This window comes from Mustela nigripes, chromosome 3, assembly GCF_022355385.1.
Source record: "Mustela nigripes isolate SB6536 chromosome 3, MUSNIG.SB6536, whole genome shotgun sequence".
NCBI lineage: Eukaryota > Metazoa > Chordata > Mammalia > Carnivora > Mustelidae > Mustela > Mustela nigripes.
The window spans coordinates 178,040,523-178,064,226 of NC_081559.1; the positions used below are offsets into that span (position 1 = coordinate 178,040,523).

The 23,704-nt window shown below is 34.4% G+C and overlaps 1 protein-coding gene across 2 annotated transcripts in view; it reads right to left on the reverse strand.

Moving 5' to 3' along the window:
* The window catches only part of TAF2 (TATA-box binding protein associated factor 2), an 89,767-nt gene that overhangs the window by 39,266 nt on the left and 26,797 nt on the right, over positions 1-23,704 (reverse strand). For both annotated transcript variants that reach the window (XM_059395087.1, XM_059395086.1), the window contains exons 10-20: positions 22,345-22,430; positions 19,653-19,788; positions 18,466-18,620; positions 17,671-17,785; positions 17,220-17,329; positions 14,883-14,948; positions 13,419-13,671; positions 11,446-11,586; positions 8,374-8,484; positions 3,588-3,781; positions 2,824-2,963 (exon numbers count right to left, since the gene is read on the reverse strand). In XM_059395087.1, coding sequence (XP_059251070.1) covers positions 2,824-2,963; positions 3,588-3,781; positions 8,374-8,484; positions 11,446-11,586; positions 13,419-13,671; positions 14,883-14,948; positions 17,220-17,329; positions 17,671-17,785; positions 18,466-18,620; positions 19,653-19,788; positions 22,345-22,430 — 1,507 coding nt within the window. The remainder of the gene's footprint in view (positions 1-2,823; positions 2,964-3,587; positions 3,782-8,373; positions 8,485-11,445; positions 11,587-13,418; positions 13,672-14,882; positions 14,949-17,219; positions 17,330-17,670; positions 17,786-18,465; positions 18,621-19,652; positions 19,789-22,344; positions 22,431-23,704) is intronic.

Sequence of the window (23,704 nt, forward strand, 5' to 3'; positions counted from 1 at the left end):
TAACAAATGAAATAATGAGTGACAGGAGAGATTTAAACTTAGCAATGCATTGGCTGTATTTCAAATCAGAGTTGAAGGCTGTAGGCGACTTCTTACATTTTTTATGAACAGGCCACTTTGTAAACTTCACTGGTATTGTGCTACATATAGCCAAAACATAAAACAGGACAAGTGCCTATTTTTTGCTAATGCTCAAATCAATGACAAATACAACATAAGGCAAATTATAATTTAAGATCCCTAAATCAGATGAGTAACTCTAAATGGACAAAATATACTTAAATAAAATAAACAGGAAAATTTGATACCCAATAGTATCTCAACTATAATTACAGTATACCATATGAAATAGTGTTTTTACCCAAGTGGTTTCTTTCACTTAAGACTAAAGAGCAGTCTTAACTTAATAAGATAACATAACATAGTGCTATAAATATAAATGACCTGGATAAAAACACTCATTAGCAATTTCTGTTCACCTTTTCAACAAGTTATGCTTTTATGATTTGAAAACCTTTACTATCAGAATTTTATTTCTGATCTCTTCTATTTTTTCACTTTCTAATGATCCAGATATATGGATAATAATAAAGCACCTCTCAATTATATTTATTAACTTAGCATTCTTTTGGAAATCGTAATATTAGCATTCTATTTCATTTCAGGTAATACTAATTCATGAAATCTTCATATTCATGTGGCAGTAAACATCATTCATGTATTTTGGGAAAGAAAGTTGGGAATACTGGCGTATTTGGTAGATCTCAGGATGTCGAGATTTCACAAACTGGTAAAATGTCCAAACAAAATAGGAGACTGATAGATTACATTATTTTTACTTGACAAAATATCCATTAAAAAAAAACACTATTTTCACTGCCATTTCTTAAGAGAAAGATTTGTTACCCTCAATAAAAAGAACAAATGACCATCCTTTCTGAACTTAGCCCAACATATATAATACACTATTTTGTTCTACACCTTTATAATTTCTGACTTATACACACACATACTTCTATTGAAATTTACAAAAAAATGATAAAAGATTTGAGTAGATTTCCTCTAATATGTAAAAATTAACCAGTATCTATTAAAGAACTTCGCTCACTCCTTCCTCTCTTCAAAGTCAGAAGAGAAGTATAACATACTCTAACTTCTTTACTCTTCCCAAATTTTAGCATAAATCTGGAATTCTATATGTAAATTAAATTACAGAGTTCTTATATTTGCATATTATTTTTTAATTTTTTAAAAGATTTTATTTATTTGAGAGAGAGAGCATGAGCAAGAGAGGGACAAAGGTGAGAGGAGAGTGGAAGCAGACCCCCGGCTGAGCGAGGAGCCCAAACTAGTTCTCAATCCCAGGACCTGGAGATCATTACCTGAGCCGAAGTCATACCCTCAACCGACTGAGCCACCCAGGTGCCCCTGCATATTATAAAGAATTATTTTGGAGGGGTGCCCGGGTGGCACAGTCAGTTAAGCCTCTGACTCTTGGTTTTGGCTCAGGTCATGGTCTCAGTGTCATGCGAACAAGCCTTTGGTGCGGCTCCTGCGCAGTGTGGAGTCTGCTTAAGATGCTCTCTTCCTCTGCTCCCCCCATCCCACCAAAATAAATCAATCTTTTATAAAAGACAAATTATGTTTGGAGTTTGCATTAAATTTTCTAACCATGCCATTAACAAATATTTAAGCTTAGTTCTAGTTTTTTGTTTTTTTTTTTAATAGGCATAGTCATTCATCACTGGGTCTTTCATTTCACGCTTTCTTCAATCTTGAGTTATTATTAGATTCACTTCCAGCTCAGCTGAAAATTCTTTGAGAATTTTGTTTTAAAAAGTGTTACAAAGGAGATGTACTTCTAAATCTTTAAGACTATATGAGTGACAACCTGGCAAAAAGAGAAGGTAGGATTGCACTTTTCCCTAAACATTACATTAACCCTTTGTTCACTATCTTTCAAACTAATCATATTCTGAAGAAGCCACAGGCCACAGGTAAATCATCATTTTTTTATCCTGTACAATAACGAGGTTCTGATATTCTTAGGAACTTATACACTTTTTCTTTAACCTTAAAATTTTAAATTTATCAGATTTTAGCTTAAGAAGTTTCATTTTACTCTTTCCAAGTATCCTATTTTGGATTATTGTTTTTCTTCTACCTGTTCTATTCTTCTTGACTGAATTCTTAATATTTTCATCTCTTTATTTTTCTGCCCTGTATATCTTTAAATGCTTTGAATATACAATATTCTCTCAGTCACTTTCTGCTCTTATATTTTTTTCAATTTCATGAAGCCTGTTCTAAGGTACAAGATGTTTTCTTGAGTCCTCAGTTAGAAACTTCCCAAAAATCTTCTAGTTTTAATAACTTGTAATTAGAGCTATGGAGTAATACCACTGATTCCTTAGAAAAACCAAATATACCAATCTCTACTTTTATTCTTTTCCTTCACTTATTCTTATGCAAGTTCTACATTTATCAAAAATACTTTCTAAAGAATTTAACATTTAAAAACCTATTACTTAATAGGAAACCCCAATAACTAAGATGGCTTTAAATATTTAATGAACATCTCCTTTTAAAATGATAATGCACAGGGCGCCTGGGTGGCTCAATGGGTTAAGCCTCTGCCTTCAGCTCAGGTCATGATCTTAGGGTCCTGGGATCGAGCCCTACGTTGGGCTCTCTGCTCAGCAGGGAGCCTGCTTCTCCCTCTCTCTCTGCCTGCCTCTGCCTACTTGTGATGTCTCTCTCTGTCAAATAAATAAATAAAATCTTTAAAAAAAATGATATGCACATATGCTTCTAAAGCATTACCTTTAGTATAATCAACAACTGCTTCCAAAGCTGCTATCCTGATGTCCACAAAGTGGCCATACTCCGCATAAGATTTAAAAAGAGCTGGATCACTTGGAACATGCCCATTCTTCTGAAGCACTCGGATGGCTCTCAAACAACTAGGAAAAAGAGTACTTGCAGTTAAGTATTTCCATAAAAATATATCAAATCAAACTTGTTTCCCAGACATTAGGAATCAATCTGTAACAGCAAACTGAAATACTGATGTGATCTGAATCTTTTAATTTTGTAACATTCATTTTTTGCAATAATTTAGTCAATAACATCATAAAAATGAGAACTGATGATATCTGAACTACTGGATCAATTTTTTTTAGCAAACTTCTAAAGAAACAAGCTTTTACTAGCCATATACAAACAAGCTGACAGAACTAAAGTCATCTAAATAAGAAGCTTAATAATACAGAGATGTTTATACTATATCCAATGGGATAAAAACATTTTCCAGACATCAAAAATAATGCTTATGAAGAACTTCCGATGACATGAGAAAGTATTGTGATAAAAGCAGAATATAAAAATTTATATATACAATATGTATCACAAAATTAAAGATGTACTTAGTTAAAAGATGAAAAAATTTGGAAGGCCATTCTCCAAAACACTAAAAATACATCTGTGATGGTATAATGATAAAGGATTTTAATTTTCTCCTTTTACTTTACTATATTTCCTATAATTAGAATAATTTCTACTATAAAAGCAAGTAACTTTTATTATACCTGACAGTAATGGTGTGTCTATAACTTGGAAGAAGTTTTTCCATATTCAAAAACCTAGTGATTTCTTCAAGAATGAGTCGCACATCTGGATTTAAGTTGTCCAAAGTTCGAACTTCATTATTCACACTGACTGCAGGCGTAACAGAGTTGGCAAGGGCATCGATCATTTCAGCACGATAATAGTTATCTGAAAACTAAGCCAAAAATAATCGCAAGAAGCAAAATTCACACTTCTATTCAAAAATTAATAAAATATTTATAACTTCAAAACATAATTTATCAGAAAACATACGCAAGTTCTCTGGTAATTATTTAACTATGTCTTTTGTGTAGTTATACATTAGGAAAAAGAGTAACTCACTAATTAGGAATACATTAGTTTACTCAACTAGTATTTACTGCATATAAGAGTAACCTAGTTAGATTCCTCTCAAAGGAAGACCACAAGCCACAAAGCCTACTGGTAACACACAGCTTGAAATCAGCTGTTTAGCTCTATTCTCACATATAAATTTATAATCACGAATCACCAGATATTTAAGGAAAGCATCAACATAAAAAAGGAAGACCAGAACAAACAAAAGGAAGAAAAGCAACCTGCTGGAAAGAGTTCACAAGGAAAAGAACACCGGTAAGGGGGAAGAAAATCCAAAATCTATCATGAACACTGTCTGAGAAATAACCAAAGGTATGCCTTCCAACTGCATAACACATTTTAAAAAGAAAAAATATGCAGAGATTAGGAAAAAAAATGCAGAGATTCAGAATCAAAGTTAAATTGGAATATAAAATTGAAAAAAGTTCCTTAAATTCTAAGCAAAAAGGAAGATACAAAGTAAAAAGAAAAGAAAAAGAGGCCTGGTGTAGAAGACATAAGGTACAAACAGGAGATCTAGCAAGAGAAGCAGAGATAGGAGAGGAGACAACCATCCAAAACGATTTCTAAATCCATATCCCAGTCAATTCCCAGAGAAACAATTTATTGAAAGGCAATCTAGGGTGGCTTGATTTAGCCTGGGAATTTGAATATGGAGCAATTAATTTTATCATCAGTGGGAATACGGTACAGTTTTATATCATTGGGAATATGGTTCAGTAACACAAACTGCCAGGGGACTGAGGGGGAGCACCTGGCCCCTGTGACTTCCACAGTGGAGGCAGAAGTTCACATTGACAGTTTTAACGACAGAATCCCAACACGTGCCTATGTTTAGATACTGGGCAGAAAAAAATAAGACACAAACAAAAAAACAAAAATCAAAGAAAAAATACTCTGCACATGTTCACTATGGACCAAATTTTGTTTTCAAATCATTTTCATGATTGCAAAATTAATCATTAAAACTTTAATCTCTCAAAGTCCTAATCTTTCCCTCCGGAGCCAGGGAAAAAAATCATGGATTTTTATCAGCCTAATTTTGTTTTAACATTGTGGCTTTTATCAACCTTTTCTTTTCCAGGTTCTAAGTCTTGTTTCCAATTTAGAAAGACCCTTTCCATTCAGAGATTATTCAAATTACCAGTTTTTTTCAAATATTCTGATCTGCTTCTTATTACCTTCTGGTAACTACTTTGCCAACAAAGCAAGAGTCCATTTACTATAGTAAATTTACTATAGTCCATTTACGCTATTTCTGACTTAAGTATTCAAATCACGGAATGAACTTGGAAATTAAAAATGAGATGGGGGAGGGGCGCCTGGGTGGCTCAGTGGGTTAAAGCCTCTGCCTTTGACTCAGGTCATGATCTCAGGGTCCTGGGATCGAGTTCCGCATCGGGCTCTCTACTCAACAGGGAGTCTGCTTCCCTCTCTCTCTCTCTCTACCTGCCTGTGATCTGTCTCTGTCAAATAAATAAATAAATAATCTTTAAAAATCTTTAAAAATGAGATGGGGGAGTGGGTGAACTAGGAAAACCAAAAAGATTTAATATTTATCCCTCTGAGCACGTCCAATTTCCACAGCTACTATATAATCCTAATTGAACAAGCTAGATTATCCCATCACCTTACGGTTATAAGAGACAAAGAGGAAGAAATAATTTGCAGAACACATGGAAGGTCGGAGGTATTCGGTATAGCGAAAATTCCTACAAAAAACAAAACAAAAAAATACCCTGAAGGCATCAGTATCAGTGTACTATAGCAAAGACTGACTGATGTTTTTAACAATGATCTTTGAGAGTCAGGAATAGTTCAACCCATGTTCTGTGTACTGTAATTAACAAAACAGAAATTCCATAAACATATATTATTTATTAGAAATTCACATATATGTATAAAAGATTATCATAGAAAATGGCTATTCACTAGGCTTTAAGGGGGTTTAATTTCAGACTTCTTGAAAACTTACCCAGAGTATTGAATTTCATGCTCTACCCAGTTTCTACCCAGTTAATGAGATGTTAAAAAAAAAAAATTTTTTTTAAAGATTTTATTTATTTATTTGACAGAGAGAGAGAGAGAGATCACAAGTAGGCAGAGGCAGGCAGAGAGAGAGAGAGAAAGAGGAGGAAGCAGGACCCCCGCTGAGTAGAGAGCCCAATGGGGGACTTGATCCCAGGACCCTGAGATCATGACCTGAGCCGAAGGCAGAGGCTTTAACCCACAGGCGCCCCGATGTTAAAAAATTTTTAAATATTTTCCACTGATTCTCAACTTCTTTTTGGCATTTCTACACATCTGGCTTATTACCCTCAGGTAAATCTTTATTAGCTTCTAATCTCCTCAAAGGAAAATTGAGATAATAGTCTCTATTTCAGATATCTGATGAGAATCATATTAGATGATAAATATTTTGGTACTGGCCATGGAACACACAAAAAACAGTTTATTTTATTATTACTATTGTTATCATTATTGTATTTATTCTATCCTTAATATCTTCCAAGATTAGTATGCTAATCTTACAGCCACTAACTATAACACCTGATTAGCCTTCTTCTCAAAGTTACAAGAAATTGAGTCTTATGTCGTTCTGCAAAAAAAAACAATGGAAGTGTAAAATTTCATACTGTCAGTATGCACCTTACAAATATAGTGTCATATAAAGTAGCATGGTACACTAAAAAGATCACCACATAGATGGGTGGTGACAGCTCACAGCACAATTCCCAGATTACACTTACTGTTAATTTTCAACTCTCAACCTCTGTGTTCTTCTTTCATTTGTCAACTCCAAAAAAAGTAAGGTTTAAAGAAATTAAGGTAGATGAAATCACTTTACAAAGTAAAAGTACTATACTGGGGCTACCATGATTTTAATTACATAAGCAACCCCCCGAAACAAGAACTGACATAAACAATTTTACAAAAAGTATTTTCCCCTTCCATCTGAATGTAATTTTGATTCGGTATCATCTGAAATAACCTAATATCTTCAAATAAAAGAAATTCATGTATAGAGGAAGAAAGGAATACTATAAATCAAAGTCAAAACAAACTAGAAGACTAGAAAAGAATCTTATAAAAATTTTTTTTTAAAAATTTTATTTATTTATTTGACACAGAGAGAGAGATCACAAGCAGGCAGAGAGGCAGGCAGAGAGGGGGAGGCAGGCTCCCTGCTGAGCAGAGAGCCTGATTCGGGGCTTGATCCCAGGACCCTTGGATCATGACCTGAGCCAAAACCCACTGAGCCACCCAGGCGGCCCTAAAAATGTTTTAACAGTATTCAAAAATGGAAAGAAAAAGTCTATCAACTATAATGTACTTTTAAAGTACTAATTTTTTAAGGACTCTTTTTAGCTTAAATCATTTGAATATTATTCTACGGACCTGAGGAAAAATTGGTCTTCCTGATTTTCATTACCAATCACCATTTTTTAATAAACATATTTGTCACTTTTTCTTTACTGTTGTGATGTTTCATTAACTGTTCCTGATTTCTAATTACCTGCCATATCAGATACATGTGTCTTTACATGTCCTGTTCCTTCTTCCTGGAATAACACCAGGAAAATCCTATTCATCTTTAGGACTCAGTTTGAAAGTCACCACTTGTATACAAAACTTCCCTGAGTTTGTCTCTCTGTACCCTTTGGAAGGCACTACTTTCTTTGAATTGCTCTAGTAAAGTCTAAACATATTCCTACTATGGATGACTATTAACTGTTTACTTGTCTGATTTCCCCATTAGGTTGAATCTGTGAGGGTCCAGAGTCAAACTGTGAAATAACAGCAGTTGTTCAAGAGATGTTTAATGAGTAAACAAAATTCTGGATGCCATCTACCAACTCTTCTTTCTGTTTAACACAGTATATTGCCTAGCATAGCATGTATTTTCAAAAACATTTGCTGACTGTTAGAATTACAAGATGAAATGATTTTTGAAGCATAGCACTCAACAGCTATTTGCTAAATAAATTAATAAACATACATTATAGTAAAAAGTTAAATTTATTAATGAATAAATTATCCCCGGAGGGAACTGTTTTCTCTGTATCACATGGCAATAGAAAAAAGAAAAAAAATAACTGGGCTGTCAGACTTCCCCAAATCAAGTTTTAGTTGGATTCCTGAAATCTGATACACTACTATTTCCACATTGCAACAGGTATGAGGAACATGCAAAAAAAACAACTAATTCAAACAAACAACTAATCTTGGGTTGTGTTCTACTGGTTATTATAATAAATCATATTTGTGTATTATATAACAAATATATACTGTAGATAGTCTCAAGAAATTTCAACTACCATGGACTCAACAATGATTTCACAGTCTAAATATTTCTTTAAGAACAAAATGTCACTAGGTAGTTTCATAATATTCGTTAAAGTATCTTACCTTATTTTTTCTGTTGTCATTGTACTTGATTAAGTCTAAAATGAATGTTAAGACTTCTTTGGGACAAAGGTTGTGAACATCTCTCAATAAAGCCATTGCAACTGGCATAGTCTACAAAAAAAAAAGGAAGAAAAAAACTTTTTAAGCATATAATAACCTCTTCTGTTACGACAATTCATTTTAGTATATGCAGAATATACTAACGCTTAACCCTCTAATTCTCACCCCTTCTCACTGGGAACATGGGACACATTGCAACTGAGAGCAGAGTAACAAACCAAGGGCAGAGTAGTCTGTAGCCTGTGTGCCTATGTCTTCATTTGATGAAGTAAAGTATATGTCATTATTAATTATGTAAATGCAGTTCTGTGTCTTACAGTGGAAAAGGAATGGGTTTTAACACTAGACAGACTATTCTTCAAGTCCCACTCTACTACCAAAACGATTATTTTAGCCAGCTGCCTAGTTAAGAGCCTTGCTTCCTCACAACCATGTTTAGGATCAGATGATACAGTGGCTGGAAGCATGCGACAGACAGGAAAGAGATCACGAGTCTGAGAGACACTGATTCTGCAGTACCCCCCACTCTCAACCTAAAGAAAATGGTATATTACCTAAAATCCAGCCTAACTTTTCCCTTTCCAGATTTTCACAGGGAATTTTCCTAAAGAAGTGGAAACCTGACTCACACAGTGGTAACCTTTACCAGTAAAACCAAGCTATTTAAACTCAAGAAAGAACCACAGATGAAGTCATCACAGTCCTCAGTACCCAGGGAGATTTGGACTATGCTCTCATCTGATTCAAACTAACAGCATCTTCCAAACTGCAGGACAAAAAGGAGGGTAAACTCCTTTGCTTGCATGAAGGAGTAGAAGCGCTAAGACCGTCAGTGTTACCACAATGTAATAGAAGACAGTGTCCGTGCCCTAAGAACGGAAGGAAAGGTTCTTTTCCACAGAAATACCTGCCTAATGCCTGTTCTGCCCTTAAGAAACTCAGGTTTGACTTACAGTAATCTTTTCTGTCTTTTCTGGCACCAAAGTATTATGTGAAAGAAACTGGTCTACAAGCATTACTTTTCCAACTTTTTTGACTGCAACCCACAATAAGAAATACATTTACATCCCAATCTACACACACACAAATGTCATGTATACTAATTAAAACCACAAACACTTTATACCCTTATAAGATATGTTGCCTTCTGATACTGCCTATTTTATTTAAAAACAAAACAAACAAACAAACAAACCAAAACTTACAAACTGATCTCATCCCTCTCACTAATGGGACACACCTCCCAATATGAAACACAATATAAGGTATATGGACACAATGGCACAATGAAGGGAACATTCTGGTTAGACACAGAAATTAACTTGTCTCCACACCATGAATTAGTGAAATGGCAAGAGAGAGCTGGGCAACAAGTTAAGTACTAGAGAATGTTCAGTCCTTTAAAATGACACGTCACCTAGACTTCTTTGATCACACCAATATTGGCTTTCCCAAAACCTGGTTCATCCTGAATCTGTTCTGCTGATGAAATTCATTCTAATTATATCATGACTTCTGCTTTCAGTAGGTATCTCCCACTGCCAAATATAAATCTCACCTTACCTAACAACCCCTCAACATCTATCATTTCACCCACTTCCAATTTGCTTTCCACCTGCCTCAGAAAAAGGAATGTTCTTATCTTTTCTAAAAGAAACCTCCCAACTGCGTCCCACCCACTCCTGTATCTTTAGAATTGACTTTGCCTTCTCTTTTTTATATTTACTTGCTCCCACTTGAATATTTCATCTCACCCTTTCCACAGATTCCTTTCTCTGTGCCAAACATGCCTCAAGTTTCTTCTTCCTTAATACAAAATAACCCACTGCTTTATCCACGACATGTCTTTCTCCCACTCCTCAACACCAAAATTATTAAATAGGCTTTGTTAGTTTTTTCTACTTCAACTTCATTCCTCTTTCCAGTTTGATTTACTTAATCTGAACTCTGCCCTTATTATATATTCTTTTTTTTTTTTTAGAGAGCACACACACACACACACACATAGAAGAGAGAGAGAGGAGGAGGAGGAGGAACAGAGGGAGAGGAGAAAGAGAATCTTAAGGAGGCTCCACACCTAGCACAGAGTCTGATGCAGGGCTCAATTTCACGACCCTGAGATCACAAACTGAGCCAACCAAAATCAAGAGGTGGACGCTTAATTGAGTGAGCCACCCAGGCACCCCTGCCTTCATCTTCATCATCATCATCATTAAACCAATCAAAACATTTTACAAGTGGTTTGCAAATTGCCCAGATGTTGAAAATCCTGCCATTTCCATATCCCTTCCTAAAACAGTGACACCATCACACCACTGTGACTTTCTATATATATATATAAAATTTTCTATCTGATATAGTGTAAAAACACTTTATATACTTGGTCTATTTGATTTTTAAAAAGACAAATTTTACAATTGAGTAAACTGAAGCTTACAGGGTTAAGAAACTTATCCACGTGCAAACTGCTAGTGAGAGCAGAGCTAAGACTGAAACCAGAGATGGGTACTGTACTTGTCTGTTTCGGAAGGGCTGTCCACATTCTGGAATGACTGCCATCAGAAGGACTCACCCATACCTCCATCCCCTAGATGACCAACCAAAAGGTCAAATTATCCATTTCTGTTTACTTTAGTATAAATGTTGACAGCTACTTACACACAGCTCATAATCTCAATGAATTATCAATTAAAATTTGGGGAACATTTTTTTTTTAAGATTTTGATTTTGAGAGAGAAAGAGAGAGAGAGCATGAGCAGGTGAGGGGCAGAGTGAGAAGCAGACTCCCCACTGAGCACGGAGCCTGAATCGGGGCCTGAGCCAAAGGCAAACACCTGACCAACTGAACCACCAGATGCCCCTGGGGAACATTTTGAAGAACCAAAAATAGAACAAAGGCAAACATTTTATAAAAAAGTAAACATACCTGTTATTTAAATAGTCCCCAAGTTCAACTGAGATACACAGATAACAGCAAAAAACAATTATAACAAAGTAGAAAGTAAACTGTACCTTTTGTAGAAAATAGCTTTGAAAGCTCATAAAGTTGTTTGTTTTCACAATGTTTGGACAAGTTTTGCAACAAAACATTCGAGTAAAAAGTGATTTCATGGCTGGTGGTCCTGTCCATGTGCTCACCATTGAATTTGCAATCTGCAAATAATTAGAATGAAGTAATTTCCATTACCACTGAAAACATATTTTTAAATAAATAAAATAGCTTCTTAAAATCTATTAATACAATTGGATTTGTTTTCAACAATTTTAATTCTCAGAAATTTAATAATTTTAGCCTTTTATTACCATTTCCAAAAAAAATTAACTCACCTCCCCCCCCATTCTTATGTACACTTATATTTTCTGTAATTTCTAAGTTGGAGCATTCTGTTATGTTTTAAAAAAAAATATTTGCAAAAGGCTTCTATTCTGAATAAGTTTGTCCTTTTCATTTAAGAAAATATAATTCTAACACTTCAAATTACCAAACAGAATCATCACCATAAATTTTAAATAAGGTTTTAAAGTCTACCCTAACTGAAAAATAAGCCAAGTACAGTGCTAATGTTTAAGTCTGCAAGAATGCTCTACAGAAAAACCATATATTGCTACTGAAACTTTTAGAGTATATAGAAATTATGTCTGAAAAGAATAATTTATAATTTTAAATAACAATCTATAATTTCATGGACCTGCTAAGAATTTAGCATGCAAGAATCACAAAGATCTTTATAGAAGCAATGAAATCATATCCTTAGCAGATGATCTATCAAATACCATGCTGTCCCTCACATATCTGAGCAGGATGTAGCAATGTAATACTCAATAGTGACCATTAAAGACAAAACGAATCTAACCATTATAATCTTCAGAAATGCTGGGCAAATGGATTTTAGCAGTGAGGAAGGCAGGGCAGTCACTAAATGCAAATGAACCTATATCAAGACTTTTTTAAAAATACCTGGAACCCAGTATTTCTGGACAAATTTTTGTCTGCGTTTTTCTGGTTTTCATTTGTTCTACCTTCAGTTTTTTTGCATCTAAAGAAAAATATTTAGTTTTCTTAATAAATTAACTTTTCTAGCACGTGAAATTATAGAACCTATCATTTTAAGTTATGTATCACTGATATTGGTTACTAAACCCAAACCAACATGAAATAATCACCACACAGACTAGTTAAGAGGAACTGATTTCCTATAATTTTAACGTAAAGCACCACTCAAACTAAGGAATTTCTTGCCAAATGCATTCTGTGCTTTAACAGGATGGGTTTGGCAATTCAATAAAATGGTGAGCAATCCTCTTTGAATTTAAAATCTGACTTTCGGGGGCACCTGGGTGGCTCAGTAGGTTAAGCCTCTGCCTTCGGCTCAGGTCATGATCCCAGGTGCTGGGATCCAGTCCCGCATCGGGCTCCCTGCTCAGCCAGGAGCCTGCTTCCTCCTCTCTTTCTTCCTGACTCTCTGCCTACTTGTGATCTCTGTCTGTCAAATAAATAAATAAAATCTTAAAAAAAAAAAAAAAAGAATTTTAAAATCTGACTTTCAGTTTGACAATAAAAAAAATTTTTTTTTTTAAACCTTGGTCTGAACTTCTGGTATAAGTTCATTCTGTAGGCAGAGAGGCAGGCAGAGGGGGAGGGGAAGGCAGGCTCCCTGCTGGGCAGAGAACTGGATGGATGTGGGGCTCAATCCCAGGACCCTGAGATCATGACCTGAGCCGAAGGCAGAGGTTTAACTCATTGAGCCACCCAGGCGCCCCAACAATTACAAACTTTTAATGCATTATCTATTTTCAGATCAAAATATTTTCCTTTTGAATCAGTCTTATTAAACATATTTGGAAAAAAGCTTTAGAGGGACCAGCTACCAAGTAAAATTAAAGACTTCAGTAAATGCTAATTCATTACCAGAGTTTTTTGGGTTTTTGTTTTTGTTTTTTTTAATGCAGTAATCATGTTTTCTTTCTACTATGCATCACCTCACCTTTGCGAGGCAGAAGCAAGCAGACATTCTTACTCGGTAGAAACACTGCTCTTGTTCTAATATGTCAGTGAGTGCAAGGCGAGATGCTGGCGTAGGGAACTTCTCCAAGGCCAGAATGGACTCCTGCTGTGCGACGACATCCCTCTCATAGCGGAGCTGATACTGCCACATGAAATCAGCTTGCTCAAATTCTACTTTCCTCAGCACTGACATATCTGGGTCTATCCTTATCCACAGCAAAGGGGAATCAGCACTGAAAGAAAATAAAATTTTCTTTTGATTCAATTTTATATATTTTTAAAATAAAAACTAAGCATTTATTAAACAGATTCTCTTCTCTATGCAATACTCAAGACTGCCTGAACTTTTACTGTATTTTTTTAATCACACTGACAACATTCTCATTGGATTTAATGTACTTCAAACTTTCTCACAATAGTTAATCTTTACTAATGTTACTTAAAAGATCCCTCAAGGATAAGATGACAGTGGTCACAAAGAAATTCCATCTCAAAATATTAATTTGGGGATTTTGATTTGTGATTATATAATGTGAAAAAAAAGAATGAGATCAAATTTCTTCATTCCATGGCCTATAGCCTAACTGACTATGGCTATAAACGCCATCATTTCTTGGAATCAATCTGTGACTAAGAAATGAATTTATTTTACTAAATTAACTGATTTTTAATACTTTTTTTAAAAAAAACGTTAGATTCATGATCATCTTTTTCAAATAGCAAGCTCTGAAATCATAGTTCAGAGGCATATCATGAATTTATTCTCCCATTCTTGTCAAAGTAACTCCCAGTTTAAAAAAATCTAGTCTATGTCAACACCATCATCAAAAGGACACTACCTAAAATACTACTTTAATTCACCAAATACTAGTGGGTGCTTACTACAGGAAAGGCACTTGATATGGAAAAAGTATATGTATATGTATGTGTATATATATATATAAACAGCAGTAACATTTGGCAACCAAGCCAGTAAATAATTACAGATATTTAATAAAAAAAAAAAAACCCACAGAGGCACAATATGGATGAGCAAAATGAAGTCTGAGTTATAGTATTTTTAAAAATTAAACACTGCCAATCAGTAAATACTACCACATAAAATTTAGAACAGTGATATTTAAATTGTATTTTGAAAGCACGGGGAGCCTCAAAATGCCCTGAAGCCTTGACCAAAGACAAAAAGAACCTGGATCATCTGAGAGCTCCCTAGAAATACAGACTATCAGGACCCACTAGAGAAGTACTAGATCAGAAACTGTATATTAAGAAGATCCGCACGTGACTGACACACACATTACAGTTTGAGAAACACTGCACTTCTATGGACTTTCAAAGTTTTAAAAGCACCAATTTCAACACATTTACATACTTTTAGGTGTGTGTAGTAATGAGACAAACGACAAGGCATACAATATTACATCCTTAAACTCAAGTAACTTACTCCATCGCAGAAAGATCCATGTCAACTTCTTCTCCATTCATGAGTGGAATTTTTTTCTTCTTATTCCTACATTCAGGGAAAAGTTAAGTTTACAAACTATGACATTTTCAATTCAGAAAGGAGATAAGAACAGCTGAAGCTCAAAATAAAAACTTCAGGCAATGTTATAAGACAGCTTAAGGAAGAAGGGATAGTGAATGTAATGGAATTTAAACACCAAAAAAAATCTATTTTGAAGCTGAAGGGAATGAAGTCAATGATACTCAAAACTCTTCCTGATGAAAGCTTAACAAAAAGCAAAAATATATAGCTAAATGCCTGGTTAAAACATGGATATACTTCTAAAAACTGGTAATCTGCAATTATATACAGAAAAGATCGATCTATCAACAAAGAAATCCTTTATAAAAAAAATTGAAAAAATAACCAGGCCTGAACCGAGACAAGGAGCAAGGAGCTATCCCATACGAAATGAAGTATGTGGTTAACTATAAAACATCTTAACAATATTAATAAACATGTACAACTGATCAATATGAAAAAGATTTAGGATAAGTCCTCCAAAAAGCAACTACTTCCATGCAAATTACTCTTGAATGATAAAATCTACTAAAAACTTGGGAGACTACAAATTAAAACAGGAACAGAGAACAGTCTTCCTGTGTTCCTCACACCAAAGAATACCCAAAGGACATACTGTTACTATAGAGAAAAATCCCTGAGGCAATGTTATGAAAAGGGTAGCAATAGGATGTTCCCAATTTCCAAGCCAGAAACAGAACAAAAGGAAGAGAAATTTCAGCCTGAACTAAGAAAGAATTTTTGCAGAGAAAAAATGGTTTCAGGGAAATTTCACAGTCAAGTTTCTGAAGGCCGTTACAATCAACTGACATCCTCATCTGTCTGACATGACCTCAATGTAGTCGTGACTGTAAAACTTCTGTTTCTGAAGTTCTGATATTACTACATAATCCTCCAGCAAAGCACAAAAATGTTCCCATCTTTTTATTCAGAATACATGCTAATAGCTAACAACAGTGGTAAAGAAAAAATATACTACATTGAAGATGAACGGTTGAATACTTTATTATTTTTTATTAACATATAATGTACTAATAGCCCCAGGGATACAGGTACTTTTTAAGGAAAATGACAATGTGCCTTTTTGAAAAACAACAAAAAGGGTTTTTTTTTTTTTGTTTTTTTAAGATTTTATTTATTTATTTGACACACAGAGAGAGATCACAAGTAGGCAAAGAGGCAGGCAGAGAGAGAGGGGGAAGCAGGCTCCTTGCTGAGCAGAGAGCCTGATGCGGGGCTCGATCCCAGGACCCTGAGACCATGACCTGAGCAGAAGGCAGAGGCTTTAACCCACTGAGTCACGCAGGTGCCCCAACAAGAAGGTTTTTTTTTTTTGTTTGTTTGTTTTTTAATTTTTTTTTTTTAAGATTTTATTTATTTATTTGACAGACAGAGATCACAAGTAGGCAGAGAGACAGACAGAGACGGAGGAAGGGAAGCAGGCTCCCTGCTGAGGAGAGAGCCCAATGCGGGGCTCGATCCCAGGACCCTGGGATCATGACCTGAGCTGAAGGCAGAGGCTTTAACCCACTGAGCCACCCAGGTGCCCCCCAACAAGAAGGTTTTTTAAGGGGCACCTGGTTGGCTCAGGAACTCCTGATCTTGGGGTCATGAGTTCAAGTTCCATGTTGGGTATAGGATTGCTTAAATAAATGAAGGGGCACCTGGCTGGCTCAGGTGGAGGAGCATGTGACTCTTGATCTCAGGGTTGCGAGTTCAAGCTCCACACTGGGTATAGAGATTACTTAAAATAAATAAATTAAAAAAAAAAACAAAAAAAGAATGTTCTGTAAAGGCATACAGAAAAAAGGAGAAACATAAAGCAAAGAAAATGCAGCGGATTTTTATGACATAGGTATTCAGCGCCTTCCTTTATATTTAATGATCATTTCCCCAAGTTTACTATAGATATTAATCCAATGGGACTAATAAACCAAGCAATTTGCCTTGAATTTTTCCTGACTCCAAAAAAAAATCAAACTTCTATTCCACCTCCCAGTGACCCTATAAAATAAAGATTCTTAAATCTAAGTTTTTAAATTAACTAATTCAAAGAAAAAAATGTCAAGAACAGAAAGCAAATAAAGAATATTTGGTAATACCAACTTGAAATAGAAGGAAGAAAAAAAGATACCAGATAATATGTTCTTTACTTGAAACTTGGGTATATATTGGGATTTTTATTTTGGCATTTTAATCTGTGAGACTTTCAGTTTAATTATCAACTGCAGTTTAAAGTTATGATTCAATGCCTACCTTCTGCTTTTGGAATGACAGGGAATATCATGTTTAAGGCTGTTTTCTTCGATTTGCAACGTATGATTGAAAGATCCATCTAACTCCTGCACTGTCACTTTAAGTGGTCCCTTTAAAAAGAAACAGTGTTCAAAGATAATGTTAGAAAAATACTATGTATGTATTCTTACATGTACAGGCATGTATTTCAAGATATAAAACAGTACTATGGAAGATTTGTATCAGGAGACACAGAAAGGTAGTTGGCACCAAAGGAGGGGAGAACTGGGGTAACCTGTGTCCCCTGAAATCTCCATCATAACCTCCATCATTGATAGTTTGTGTTTTCTCAATTTCCACCTTTGCAAACAAAATCCCATATATCTTCTAATCAGTTCTCCACCCATAAGCTCTTCCTATATTGAAACAGGGAAGAAAGCAGTAAAAAAGGCCACTTGGAAAAAAATCTTACCACATATTTCTGAGTTCCAGGGGATGTATAATCTTGCTTTATTTCTAATTCCAAAACATTTCGTTTTCTGTTAAATGCAAAACTTCCATAAAATTTTACCACTCCACTCTGGTCTCTACAGAACTGTAAAGGAACTTTTGAATTCTGAGATGAATATGTACTAAACAAAATAACTGACTCATTATAGTAGGTGATAACTTTCAGACACATTCTCACCAGTTCAAGGCCTGAGAACACACTTCAGGGTAAACCAGGTGGCAAAGTATTCAAAATTTTTGTGAAAACTGTTTCCCCAGATTTAAACAAAATTTCTGAAATATTAACAAATTTGTGTTTTGAAAGAAGTAAAACCACTGTACTGGTTTATTAATATAATAGTTCTTTGATATGAAAAAAAAATGTAAAAATTGAAAAGTTCCCAGATAGCACTTAAGTTGTGCCAACCCCTAACCACATCTAAAAGCCACCAGACCGCTACATCTAACGAGCCGTCCTCCAGGCCTTTCTGGTGGATTACTCACCTCCCCCACCATCAAGCCTACTGCAATACTCACATACTAAAAAGCAATTCAAAATATGCCAAATTTTACAAGCATAAACATATATGTGTGTATATCTCAATGATTAATAGGTACCTCAGCAGAAATGATTTACAGTTCCTAGTTATTTCTACTACTGTTTAGCAACTTAAATAGTTCTCCTTTGGTCTCCCAAATCTTTCTTTTGCCTCCTTCCCCTGATACATATAACTTTATTCCCTTCCCCTCCTTGGTGAGCTGCTACTGAAAAGGATACACCCACTGCTTTATTAAAGGCTGGATGTCTTTGCCAGAGACATTTGAGATGGATTTCAAAAATCCAGATGTGGAAACCAACATCTGACTCCACATATGTGACTGGAACTTCTGTGATGAAGCAGTACTAGCCAAACTTAGCAGTTTATTGAAGACCTGTATGGATGAAAAGGGTCATTTAGTAAGTTTGTGTAACACAATATACATTGTTTTTAATTCTGTACTATACCCATTTTGCATTATGACTTAACTATAGTAAATTACAAAATTAATACATTTCATATCTTACTATATAGGCAGATCTAGTTAAAGACTATTAGCAATAAAAGTATGCAAAGATTTAAACAGCCAGACTATAAATCTGTTCTTCCTCAAAATATAAATCAATTTTAATGATGTCCTAGGCAAACAATGAACATTGTTTTTAAGGATTATAATAACAATAATATATAACACCTATAATTTATTTTATCATGAACTTTCAAAGAAACTAAACATTTTGCAAATTGAGAACACTCATTAAGACTTACACAGCTCTACAAGTTTCTTTATGGACCATCTCTCATTTAATATTGCTCCACTTTAAAGGTAAGGTGAAGGACAGAAAGATTAAAGAAACTTAATTTTAAGGCAAACATAAAATGCTTTAAAAATTACTAAAAAATTTTTTTTCACTCACCTGTAAGAATGTTATCAGTGGAAAAAAAAAATAGCTGACCATTTACAATACATCTTACTTCTACTACCTCAACCACTAGATCTCAACTATTTACACCAAAAGTTGCTTAAAATATATGACAGAATTTAATAGTAGCATAAATAAACATCTTTTAGACAGGTTTGGGTTTTTTTATTGAAAACACTCGTAAGTGGCAGTTCACCCTTAATATTTTAAATAATGCTAAATACAAAATCATATATACAAATAGGTTTTACTTTCATTCCCACATTCTAATTTTATAACCATGACAATCCGGCATTAAATGGGTAAGTATTGATACTCATTCTACATCTGAGGAAACAAACGAAAAGCACAGATTACTTTGTGAGCAAACAGCTAATTAGAAACAGAATTCCTCCTACAACCCCAGAGGCCTGACTCCTATTCTACAGAATAGCATTCAGTTTATATAAATAGAATGTATCTTTCTTTGTAACTGTTAAGTCCTTAACTTCAATACTACTTACCTGTAGCATGAATTCCATACTGATCCTATTTTCAATCAATCTCATCACGAGGTGAGCTTTACACTGAAACATAGTGTAGTATTCCCAGGAAAGTGTATGTGGATGCTTTATTGAAAAGTGTAGATGAGATGCTGGACTAAAAATATAAACAACTGTACTTAATAAGACAAATTTGTGTTAAATAAACAAGTTTCATGGCCACATCATGATAATATAACTCAGTAATGTCTTAGCATGAGAGCAAGACAAGTAGGAAATTTCTAAAAATAAATTAAACTGCAAGAAAATTATGAAGTTTCATGAAAAAACATAAAGGAAAATTTTAGTAAAAACAAATCCAAGCTCCTAGATAAGAACAATGTCCATATTTTAGTGCTCTCCAAATTCATCATTATAATTAATACAATTCTAACCAATATTCCAAGGTTAAACCATATACACACAAAAAATTCCAGGTGCACTGCATAACAAAAACAATTATAAAAGTACTAGAAGAAGGAAAAAATTTCTTGTCCTATTTTAGGGTGGGAAAAATCTTTCTTTAAAAAAAAAAGAAACTAACTAAATAAATAAAATCCAGGGGACAAAGACCAGACTGACTAGGTAAAAATTCTAAATTCTGAAATGATCATCATCATCATCATTAAAAGAAAATCATTAAAAGAAAAGTACAGTCTAGTAAAAAAAAATTATAACATATATGAACACTTAAGATGTTCTTGTTTTCACATGTATGTTTCTTGTCTAAATGAAGTTGGAACCCAGGGTGTGCTTTCTGTAAGCAAGACCTTGTTTTCACATGAACACTTAAGATGTTTAAAATTTTTCATTATTTTAAATAATGCTGTAGTGAATGTCTTTTTACACATGTGCAAGTATTTCTGTATGCCAAATGTCTAGAAGTAGAATTTCTATTACAACAGAGTTAGAAATACAACTAGTGAATCTCAAAATCACCTACTTTAAATGGCTATTTAATTGGTACCAACAAATTACCCAAAATTACTGTACCAAATTACACTCTCACAATTAATGTGTAAGGGTAGTCATTACACTTGCTTAATAACATGGCATATCAAAACTTAAAAGTATTTGTCAATTTGGCAGTTCCACAGTAATGTATGTATGACTGAACTACATTTGGTAATGCCATACATAAATAAAGGCACACACACACACACACACACACACCCACACCCACACACACACACAGAGAAAAAGTGGTTATGGCTATTTTCTAAGAGGAACTGATGGGAGGGAGTATATTGCTTCCAGACTTTTTTTGCCTTTAAAAATTAAACATACAAGAGCTAAATAAATGGGCAGAACCAAAGTAAAAGCCTTCAGTGTAAATAGTATTTACACATCATGGCAATGCTCTAATCATATGCTGGGACTGCCACATAGCAGGCAGTCAGGAGAAGAAAGTGAAAGGAACTAGTATTTATAAAACTTGATTTCAAGTAATCCTCACAACCAACCTGGTTAAGGACTATTACCATCATTTTACATATTAAAACACAAAAGGTTATGTGATTTTCTACGATCACTAAAATATTGACAAAAATCCAAGTTTCCCTAACTTTAAATTTCTATGCTTTCCTCTGAACTTATTCTTGTCTTGGTGACCATGCTACAACAAAGAAAAGGCTACTGATTATACAACTTTAAATTTCTTAACCTCTGTGGTGATTTTTTTAGACACTGGGGCAGCCTAGTTAATCTTATACGTCCTCTTTTGAGAAACTGCTTTCATATGCACAAAATAAAATATACAGAATTACATAGAAAACCAATTATAATGAAATGCAGTTATAAAAAATATTTAAAAATTATGATATGCCAATATATGTGCTAGTTTATTAATACATTAAATAATGAGATCTGGCAGTGGTCTATTATAGTAATGTTGAGGTGGTGATAAGTGCAGGGTATTTCAAAATATCTGCTAACAATTATAACATGACAGGAAAAGATCTATGATTTCTACTGTTGACAAAGTCACAGATACACTGTCCGTTGCCTACATTCATAGTTAAGGAAAATATAAAATGTCAGCTAACAATGAGTGAAAATACAGAAAAACTTCCCCACCCATTTCAATCCACATTCCTTTAGGGACTCCATGGACACTAGAACAAACAAGACTGCCTGCCAGTACCATTATTTTGCTGTCAGAGGCTGTCTTCTTTACAGGAATTTGCTACACAACATAAGGAGAGAAAGGGAAAGAAAGAAGGTAGGCAGAGAGGGAGGGAAGTAAAAGGAAAGAAGGGAAAAAGCAAAGAGTAAGTAAGTGTTTGGGCAGGTGACCATTCAGACCAACAGGTATAGGTAGGATGTCCGGAACTTAAAAATAATTGGTGGTCCGTAAGCGAAATACTTGTTCCCATTATTTTTAAACCTTTCTAAGAACAGTATAATATACTAGCATCTGGAAATCAACATGGAAAAGAGTAAAGCCTTATATTTTTTGAGAGTCTTTAATGTTTAAATCCATTTGTAGCCATCACATGCAGTAAGAACAGTAAAGTAAGGAAAGAAGTAATGAGAGTATTATCACTATTTGTGGTTTCAATATTACATACTATTATTTTGGTCTGTGTGGGCCTCAACACACATCCCAAGTAATCCTCAAAGACTGAACCCCTAATACAAGGTTTATAATACCACCTCTGAAAAACAAACATACTTATCCTTCTCTTTTCCTCCACCAAATATGGGATGTAGCAAAACTCCACCAGTTTTTAGTTCATATGCCACTATTTTGTCTAGCTCCTAAAAAAAATAAAAATAGGAGTCAGTGCAAATTTCTTTACGTATCAAATTTTAGAACTGAACTGTGATTTCTCATTTCCTGGAATCAAAATGTAAATTTCTTAAAATACGTTAAATGTATTTACAAAGTAGTTTATGTTCTTATAAACAAAGACTATACAGCCAGCTCAATAATAAAGCCAAAAGCCTTCTCTCCTTTGTGACTTCAGGGCTGGCCAGCAGCCTGCCAATTTTTCTTAATGGCTCTTCCCAACCTTCTCTGACCTGTGTTCCAAGTTCATTTATTCCTTCTTTGTATTTTGTTTCTGGTGGAGGATTTAGGCAAGTAAAAAGAAATGAAAATAAAATTATGTCAGGAATCTACCATTTTAAAACTTCTTCAATCTTCTCTAATAGGATACAGATCAAAGCAAAAAAGAAAGTTTAAGTGGAAAAAAAAAGACAACAGAACTGTGTTACAAACTCATGATTAGTTTAAATAATATGTAAGCTATATACAGAAGTGGTAAAAAAATCATAGTGAAGTAGTTAAAAACCAGGTTTGAATTCTGGCTCTACTTCTTACTAGCTGTGTAACTTTGACCGAGTAATTTAACCTCTCTTCGTTTCAGTTTCCTCATCTGTCAAATGGGAGTACTAACAAGCTACTTAGGAAAATTAATAGTTAATATTTGTAAAATGTTTATAGGAGTTCCCAAAACACTGTAAGTGCTATATGCTATTTTTGCTCTTCATTAATAGTTTTTGAAATGAAGAATGGACTCTTCCAGTTTATATGTATAAATTCTTTTCTGATTTAGATGTGTTTGAAATCCTTTACAATTATCTTCCGGCTTACTTGAGTTTAGGTTGGGATGATGAAGATACATAAAATGAGAAAAGGGGAACATGGAGGGATGGAGGGGTTTATTTCATAAAGATATTAAAGGTTGAAATTTTCCCACTTGAGAAGGAAGGAGTTAAGCACAAGATGAGTAAAATGTATATGCACGTGAACAGAAAGGGCTAGGCAAAATACACTTGATTTTTTTCTTTTGGGCCAAACCTTTAATGAATAGGAAAAGGACGTGACAATGACAGAGAGCATACATGCACTGAAGGGCTAGCTGGCACACAAGAACTTGTGATGTACAAGGCATCACGCACACTTCATGTATGATGTCTCATAGTCCCCATCTACTCTCCTTATAAAGATGACACTGAAAAAGATTAACCAAAGTCACAAAGTTTGTAAATGCTATGAGGCAGACTGAAAAGTAATCTGACTCCAGAAG